Raw genomic sequence first — 8,945 nt, 5'->3', positions numbered from 1 at the left:
TCTTTTATAAGTGAGTAAACGACCACATTGTATGACCAGACACACACAAAACACTCTAATTTCTAGCTTATTTGGATTAAGAGATTTTATTTATTTATTTATTTTTTTTGAAACCAAGAGATTTTATTTTTTATTATTTAAAATATTTGGATTAAGAGATTAAGACACATGAATTAATTTAATATAAAAATAAAAAAATCCCCCTCAAAATAAAAAAATTGTTTTATGACTGTATATTTATTTGATAACAGTTTGGATTCTACTAAACTATAAATAACTCAAAACTGGATAATTAGAGTACGTGAATAGAATTATAGAAGTAGTTGAATTGTCGTTAAATTTAACCCGACTTCAATTATTACAAACATAAACATTACTAAAACAAAATTTACCCCTTATTGAAGTGACATTAATACAAAATTATCTTTAATTGAATTTGATTTGACCTCAATTGACTTGATATAATTATACCTTTGTTGACTTTTGAGAGTATATCAACTTCTTAAAATTTGAATAATCTTAGGTAAATAGGAATTTAAAATTTCAAAACGCAATAAAATTGAACTCAAATATGAATGGTGAAGAAGTACCTCGAGTTTGAGATTGGTTAGACAATCAAAGTACTGTATACTTGTTAGATTTTTAGTCACTTGACTTGTTAGATGTTTCACTTTGATAATGTATTGTTTGTCAATACACAACATTGACCATAAATATATCAAATCGGTGAACAATTTCAAACAAAGTATTGAAGATTTGGATCCTATCATGTTCACGTCATCTTCATTTACTTTGGAAAAATTACTCCAAGAATTAATGAGTACTAACAAGTAAGGTTGATTTTTAAAAATCAAGTTATTAGTTTTGATAAGAATTTGTGTTTTAATTACCTCAAAAAAATTTGTTTTAATTATCATTTTTTAAACGGTAAGATACGAGTGATCCTCACCCTATCACGGGGGGGGGGGGGGGGTGAGGAGTCGAACCTAGGTCACACCTAGGATAGATGGAGGGACTAACCATCCCTCTACTCCTAAATTTAAATGAATTCAAATTAATTAAAATCAGGTGCATATTTTTTTTTGAAACAATGAGGTAAATATAATAAGGGTAATGCTATACATAGCCCTTAGGGTGATGTATAAGCATTAAAAACACTTTTGAATTGAGAAAATTTAGTAATTCATGACAAAAACACACAAGATCAGTGTAATTAGTGTGTTTTTGTCATGATTTTCTAAATTCAAACAATTTTCAAGAGTATTTTTAATGTTTATATGTAGCCTAAGGGCTATATATAGCATTTTCATATAATAAACCTTTATTTATCCATAGAGTTGAATGCAAAGCGAAGTATATTATGGGCATAATATATTTGCAAAATCAAATAAAATAGACTGAATTCCCTCAAAAAAAAAAAAAAGGGACTGAAAAAGGCAGAATATGTAATAAAAAAAACTTTGGTATAGTTTAAAAACTAGGTTAGGTTCCGTGCCATGCACGGTAACTTGCAATAACTACGAAGTATTTTTTTAAGTAACATTATATTTAATTATAAAAAATAAATTTGACTAAGTTATCAATTCGTAAAATGGATTTATTATGAAAGCCTATTATTAGCAAAATACGATATTTTAAAATACATATGTAAGTATACTTATATATATATTTCACCAACAATTTATATAATTTTCTTTTTGTTTACCAAATAAATATCTTAACAATATGTATTTAACCCGTAAATAGGTTTCTTTTTTGGACTATTACTCATTCTTTCTTACATATTATTTTTGTCTGAATAATCAATCGACGTAAAACATTTTTTCATATCTTTCTTGGCAAGCTAATCATACATGATTAAATCCTAAATCTTTTTTTTTAAAAAAATCCTTGTTTTATTAATGGTAAAGTAGTACATAACACTACATATGTCACAAATTATGTAATTTTTTTTTTTCTTATGTTTATGGTATTGATATATTTGGAAGGATATATTAAATCTTTTCTAACATTTTATTTATGTTTAAGATTTGTTTCCTAATTTGATTATTTGTTTATGGTATTGATGATTGATTGATATTCCTTTCCATTTACTAAGGTTTTAGACATTAGAATAAGCATATTCTGAGCTAAAACAAGCACACCCTTTCCCTCCTCTCACTTTCTCTCTCTATATCTTCTTCTCCCTCTTCTTTCTCTCTCCTCTTCAACTGATCAATCTCACCTCAGATTTAACACCATTAATTTCTTCAAAATTAGATCACAAGAACCCTAATTTCTATTTTTATTGGTGGGTTTTTTTTATTTTTTTAATTTTTTCAGATAAGTTTTATCTAGTTAATTAGCTCGTTTATGAAGCCTCCTTGGCCGCGTCCGCTTTTTTTGGGTAATTAATCTTCGTAACCCTAATTTTTCGGTTGTTTGAGATAAGAATTTGCCCAAATTTTCCGATTTTTGATTTGGGTATTTATGGAAACTTTACAATCCCGCGTTTTTGCATTGCCACTTTCGTTGGCTATTTTTAATTTATGGGTTATTTAACAACCGGAAGAAATTCAAATTTATATCACTTTTTGGGAATTATTTTTTGTATTTTTTGTAATTTTTTCCAGAAATTGTAAGCTTCCTCTGTTCATTTCTAAGATCTTGGCGGTTATTGGGCTGATTATTTTCGCCTTTTAAATGATATGAACACCAGATGTTTGATGGAATGTCTGAAAGAAATTTGTTTTTCTTTCTGAAAATGATTTCAGTTTGATCTTATTGGTGCTATAACATTAAAAATCTTCATTTATTTCAATCATTGATATTTTCCCATTTTACAGAATTACCATCAAATTTTTTATCTTCAAATGTTAAAAGTTAGATTAAGATTAATGGGTTCTATTTTTTTAATCAATCTGATCCTGTTAGAGCTTCTTATGCAAAAAGAAATAAAAATAAAAAATGGGTGTTTTTTAATTTTTAATTTTGTATGTATATTTTTTACTAGGAAGGTTTGTTAATTTCTCTGATACCCATCTGCATCAATTTGTTTGCTTATTTGTTAATTGATTTTTTTTTTCAGACTGCAGATATAGTGTTAGACAATAGTTTTGTAGAGAACAATTGGAAAGTATGGAAATTGCAGAGCTAGAAGAAAACCTGTTTGCAATTAGTGATGCCAAGGTTTGTTCTTTTCTTTATATGAAACCTTTAACATTGAGCTTTCAATATCAGATTATTGAATTCCTGCTTTTGAATAGATGTAATAGAGGCCTACTCCACATGTCTAAAGTGGTTGTGTTAGCACCTTGGATAGGAGTGGAGGTTTTTTTTGGCAGCAATTTTTTTATTTTTTGGTTAAATTGGCAGCAGTTATTGTTGTGGCGTGGCCGTGTGGAGGTATTTGAGATTATTGTTGTGGTGAATAGTTAGAGTTATTGTATTACCGGGTTTACATCAAATAGTTGCGCCATTGTTGCATCATATGTTTGTAGTGGTGCCTCAAATAGTTGCGGTGATGGTTGTGGCGGTTGAAAAGTGTAAAGACTGGTACCTCTGCGGACTCCCGCAGAAAAATCAATTAGTTCCTGGACCTATTCTTAATATACAGATTAGTTTTATTTTGTGCTGCTTAATGATTTTGTGTTTGAAGATGCTGATTATATATGGTATAATGGTTTTCTTTCCTGTGTGAGATGGGATTGGTAAATGGAGCAGTTGGCTGTATGAATTACTCCATCTCTTATGGAGTTTAAAAAAAGTTGATGAAAATGGAGATTATATCATGTTACTAGTTTGACATTTGTTTTGCTTACCTTTTACCCTGCCCACTTTTACTGTACCTGAGTAATATCGTTTCTTTTTTTGATTCAAATAGAAATATGATCGATAAAGCTAGAAGCAGTCTCTTATATTGAAAAACTACTCTGTATATGTTGAAGTTGGGGTGCTGTGATAGTGTGATGTTTCTTTTATATTATTTGCACTTAATTTACTTGATACATGCATTCGGGGAATCGAGGGTCTCTGCTTGATTTATTTTGTATTTCTGTGGATTTTTTAAAAAAGTTTTATTTCTTTTGCAGTTACATGGAGGAATGTGCAAGCTTTTTTCCAATATATACTGTAAAGTGCTGAATATCTTTCCTGCTCTAGAAGCAGCACGCCCTCGAAGTAGGCCAGGAATCCAGGCATTATGTTCTCTACACGTAGCACTTGAGAAGGCCAGAAATCTGTTACAACATTGCTCAGAGTGTAGCAAACTTTACCTGGTATTTACAAATTCCAGAAACAATAATTGCATCATGAACCTTTATATTTACTCCCTTGGGTTTACATAAAACCTCTAATACCTACCTGTTACATTCTTACTCTGTATTTTTGTGCTCTTGTCCTTTATGGCTTGGGTATATTGTGAAGTGATGTCGTAAGGCACAAGGGCCCAAGGAAATAATCATTTTTCATGATTGGAGGCAGTCAAGTATTCCACATTACCCCATAAATTATTATTCTAATGATGAATATTCTGTCTGTGTGTTCCAGGCTATTACTGGAGATTCTATTGTTTTGAAGTTTGAAAAGATGAAATCTGCGCTTGTAGACAGTCTTAAACGGGTTGAAGATATTGTTCCACAATCAATTGGCTGTCAGGTTGGTCCTTTATGTCAAGTGAAACAACTTTGTATTGTCTAGTTTTCTCATGCTGTTTTGCATTGTAGTTAAATTGGGTGTTTTTTCTGCATTGCCTAGTGAAACAACTTTCCTATCCTTCCTGCTTTGGGATATCCTTACTGTGAAGAATTTTTGTCGATATTTAGTTTGTGATAAAATTCCTTGCAAAAACCTTTTATTTGAGTGTCTTCATCAAGTGTTTTTAGGCACTCTTACCATTCCTTCATACGAAGTATTTAGCATTTAATGTCAACACCTACTTGTGGATTTAATGTTTATCATTTTGGTCTTCTGAGTGTGGGTGTGTAATGTTCTATACTTGTTAGGTATTCTGAAGCAACAAGTAGTATGAAGTATTGCTTATGGTATAAGTAAATTTTGTAAAATGACAAGAATTATGGAACAAAAACAGCTGTTAAACTTGACGTATATATAGGGGAAAAAATTTATTAAAAAGGGATAGCTGATAGATTTATGGGTCTCTTGTAGGGCCATTTTAGTTGTTTATTTCAGTCCAATTAGAAGAGCAACATTCATAGCAACTATGCTCTTGCTAATCTCTGGCCCTTTGTTTACCCAAATGCCAGGCCTATAGTTTTGTACAGGCTTTTGAAAAATTTGCTCTAGTTGAAGTTATTGATTTCACTACTCAATAACCTTTCAGCATTAATTGTTACTTCTGTACAGCTTGGTCCCTTATGATATCCTGTACTTCTGGCTTAACTGATCCTCTTTGTTGTGAGAAGTGTTCTAAGTGATGTTTATGTTTTTTTCGAGCATCTTTGTTTTGTAATGTTTGAATAATGTTGTATCTTTTTCTCTTGCCTGCTGCAGGTTCAAGAGATTGTTAGTGAATTGGAGGAGACTGTTTTTACCCTTGATCCGTCAGAGAAACAAATTGGCGACGACATAATTGTGTTGCTTCAGCAGGGTAGAAAATTTGATGACAGTTTTAGTGACAATAGTGAGCTTGAGTGTTTCCACCAAGCTGCATCTAAACTTGGCATAACTTCTTCAAGGGCTGCTCTTGCTGAAAGAAGGTCTCTCAAGAAACTCATAGAAAAAGCTCGAATGGAGGAAGACAAACGAAAGGAATCAATTGTAGCTTACCTTTTATTTCTGATGCGGAAGTATTCTAAGTTGTTCAGAAGTGACCTGGGCGATGATCAGGATTCCCAAGGTTCTGGACCCTGTTCACCTACTGTTCAAGGATCTTCTGAGGATGGTCTTGGTGCTTGTAATGGGAGGGCATTTGACCGTCAACTATCAAAAATTGTTTCTTTTAACTTTAGGCCATCGTTTTCGTTTAGGACAAATAGGAGAACTGAGCACATACCCATTCCACCAGAAGAACTCAGATGTCCAATCTCATTGCAACTCATGTATGACCCAGTTATCATTGCTTCTGGACAGACATATGAAAGAATATGCATTGAAAAATGGTTTAGTGATGGGCATAACACTTGCCCAAAGTCCCAGCAACAGCTTGCTCATCTTTGTGTAACTCCTAATTATTGTGTAAAGGGCCTTATTGCTAGCTGGTGTGAGCAGAATGGGATTCCTATTCCTGGTGGACCACCCGACACTCTTGATCTCAACTATTGGAGGCTTGCATTGTCGGATTGTGAGTCAGCACGGTGTAGGTCTGAGGATAGCAGCAACTCAGGCAACCTGAAAGGGGTTAAGGTTGTTCCCTTGGAAAGTGGCATTATTGAAGAGATCGAAGGGAATGAAGGTGAAAGTTGTTCTTGCGAGCATGAAGAGAGTAATGTAAATGTTATTGGTATATGTGAGAACTTTTTGACTGTTCTTCAAGGGGAAGATGACTTGAGAACCAAGCTAAAAGTAGTTGAGCACATAAGACGGTTGTTAAAAGATGATGATGAAGCAAGGATGTTCATGGGTGCTCATGGGTTTGTTGAAGTGCTTGTAGGATTTCTAAAGTCTGCACTTGGTGAGCGGGATGATTTGGCGTTGGAAGATGGGGCAATGGCACTCTTCAACCTTGCTGTTAATAACAACAGGTTTGTCTGCTTTGCTAATTTTATATGAACTTGGACCAGTTAGATATGTAAATACTGAGTTGGGTTCTCTTGAATCTTCTCCGTTTGATGGCCTTTTGAACTTCTTTTCAGGATTAGTGAAATATTGATAGTGGCGGTACATTAAATAATTTCTTATACTTCTGGAATCTTAGAGATTCTATAGATTGTGCTTTGCAATTAAATTAAATTTAATTATTGCTATAATAATATTCACATGAGCTGTTTAACAATGTCCTATCCAGTCAAGAATTTGGATTTTTACTAGGCTGTTACTGCAGTATTGAGATGGGATGATCTCGGGTGCTTTGGAAATCTCATTTTATGGGCTTTTTGAATATCAGTCCATCTCTAGCTTTAGTAGACCACAGAGGATGTATAAACTATGAAGTACATTATTTGATTTATCTTGGATTCCAATATAACAAATCATGCATGCTATACTTGTTGAGCTTCTGTAAGCTTGCATACTTGAAATTTATCGTTATTGAAAGCTTAATTCCTTCTTACTTTTTCCCTCTTGAAAAGTTAGTATTGGCTTTGAAAAGAAAACAAGAAAAAGCCACTGGACATTCTTAGATTTGTTATCTTTAGGTTAAATGCTTTAGGCTTATTAGCCATGAAGTTTAAGTTTGAAAGGTTAAGATGGGGAGGATTGCACCCAAAGACCAAAGTACCATATAGATATTCTAATTTTATGTCAGAATTTATTGAAACATGCTTTTGCAAAAGTGTTACTCCATTGTTGATTCTTGCTCATGAAATTGTTTCTCTCTTGTTACAGAAACAAGGAATTAATGTTAGCTGCAGGGGTTGTCCCTCTGCTAGAGGAGATGATTTCTGATCCTGGTTCTCATGGATTAGCAGCTGCCCTCTTTCTAAATCTTTCATGCCTTGATGAAGCAAAACCAGTGATAGGCTCGAGCAAGGGAGTCTCCTTTCTAATCAGACTTCTTGTTGGCAAATGTGAATCACAGTGGAAGCTTGATGCCCTTCATGCTCTTTTTAATATTTCTGCTTGCCCATCCAATATTCCTAACCTCCTTCAATCTGGTATAATCAATGGTCTACTGCTTCTTTTAGTTGAGCCCAGAGATCAGACATGGACCGAAAAGTCCATTGCGGTTCTCATAAACTTGGCATCAAATAATACAGCAAAAGAAGCCGTTACATCAGCCCCTGGTCTTGTTGGTGCACTCGCATCAATTATGGACATGGGTGAGCCTATTGAACAAGAACAAGCTGTCTCATGTCTGTTGCTTCTTTGCAATGGGAATGATAAATGCTGTCAAATGGTGCTACAAGAAGGGGTAATTCCGACCTTGGTATCGATCCAAGTCAACGGGACAGCTCGAGGCAGAGAGAAAGCTCAAAAACTTCTGATGCTATTTAGAGAGCAGAGGCAGAGGGACTCTTCTCCTCAAAGAGTACATAGGTCTCCTTCTGTCAGGGAATTTACAGCTCAAGTCCAGCCCCCAGAGCCAAAGCCCCTAAGTAAATCAAATAGTGAAAAGGTACTGCCAGTTCTTGAAACAAAGCCCCTTGGTAAAGCAGTTTCGCGAAAGAAACTGGGCAAGACATTTAGTTTCTTTGGAAAAAGAAAGAATTTCTCAGGTCCTCAGTGTTAGCAAAAGCCAGGAATCTCCTCATACTTTCGCCACTCTTCATCCTCGAATGATGTAAATTCATCTTGTATCTTCTTATACACTTCCCTTGCCCAATTCCTATGGGCAGCTCCCATTTTTGAGTCTTCTAAACAGAAGAAGAGATGTACAGCTCCTCGCCAATGTAATTTACGCATGGATTTTCTTTTTCCTTTTGCCTTTCGTTGGTCGCAAGGGCAGATTTTCATACAGTATTGTGGTAGTTTTGCTTTAGAAGAGTCCTAGGTCCTTGGATGAAGCAATTGAGTGTTTGAGTCACTCAATTAAAGTAAATATCATGCTATTTCAAATTTTTTTTGGAGTTAAAACTCAGTTTTACTCTAGACAATTAGACATTAATCAGTAATCACCTCCTCTGCTCGCGGTAATGGTTCCTTTCTTTTGCCATTATGCAAGATCTACAGCAATACTGTCCACGGTTCAGAACGTCTGTATATTCTTTCCTTTTGCTGTAATGTGAGTTTTACAGCAACACTGTCCATGGTTTAGATTGTATGTATGTTGGTCAATTTTGTTTGATTGCTTTATAGATTCAGAACGGATGAACTTCCGTGACATGCATCAGTATCTCAAATTCGATTCA

The 8,945-nt window shown here is 34.1% G+C and overlaps 1 protein-coding gene across 2 annotated transcripts; it reads left to right on the top strand.

The window, feature by feature from the left end:
• Positions 1–2,012: 2,012 nt before the first annotated feature.
• LOC145600878 (U-box domain-containing protein 45-like) lies at positions 2,013–8,512 on the top strand. 2 transcript variants are annotated; one of them, XM_081656734.1, is made up of 6 exons: positions 2,013–2,386; positions 3,075–3,168; positions 4,071–4,256; positions 4,528–4,635; positions 5,491–6,680; positions 7,483–8,512. In XM_081656734.1, the coding sequence occupies exons 2-6, from the start codon at positions 3,118–3,120 to the stop codon at positions 8,324–8,326; spliced, it is 2,379 nt and encodes a 792-aa protein (XP_081512860.1). In that variant the 5' UTR covers positions 2,013–2,386; positions 3,075–3,117; the 3' UTR covers positions 8,327–8,512. The 2 variants fall into 2 exon arrangements, with proteins under 2 accessions (XP_081512860.1, XP_081512859.1); XM_081656733.1 differs by having other exon boundaries at positions 2,014–2,386; positions 3,068–3,168.
• Positions 8,513–8,945: the final 433 nt, after the last annotated feature.

The sequence above is a fragment of the Chenopodium album genome, chromosome 21, assembly GCF_948465745.1.
Source record: "Chenopodium album chromosome 21, dcCheAlbu1.1, whole genome shotgun sequence".
Classification (NCBI taxonomy): Eukaryota; Viridiplantae; Streptophyta; class Magnoliopsida; order Caryophyllales; family Amaranthaceae; genus Chenopodium; species Chenopodium album.
This window is presented reverse-complemented; position numbering and strand designations above follow the sequence as displayed.

What these genes read in the sequence shown, in the direction of transcription:
- LOC145600878 (XM_081656734.1), top strand. Translation starts at nt 3,118, where the DNA reads ATGGAAATTGCAGAGCTAGAAGAAAACCTGTTTGCAATTAGTGATGCC. An exon ending in TTGCAATTAGTGATGCCAAG is followed by an intron (nt 3,169 to 4,070) that starts GTTTGTTCTTTT and finishes TTTCTTTTGCAG; the next exon opens with TTACATGGAGGAATGTGCAA. An exon ending in CTTGCTGTTAATAACAACAG is followed by an intron (nt 6,681 to 7,482) that starts GTTTGTCTGCTT and finishes CTCTTGTTACAG; the next exon opens with AAACAAGGAATTAATGTTAG.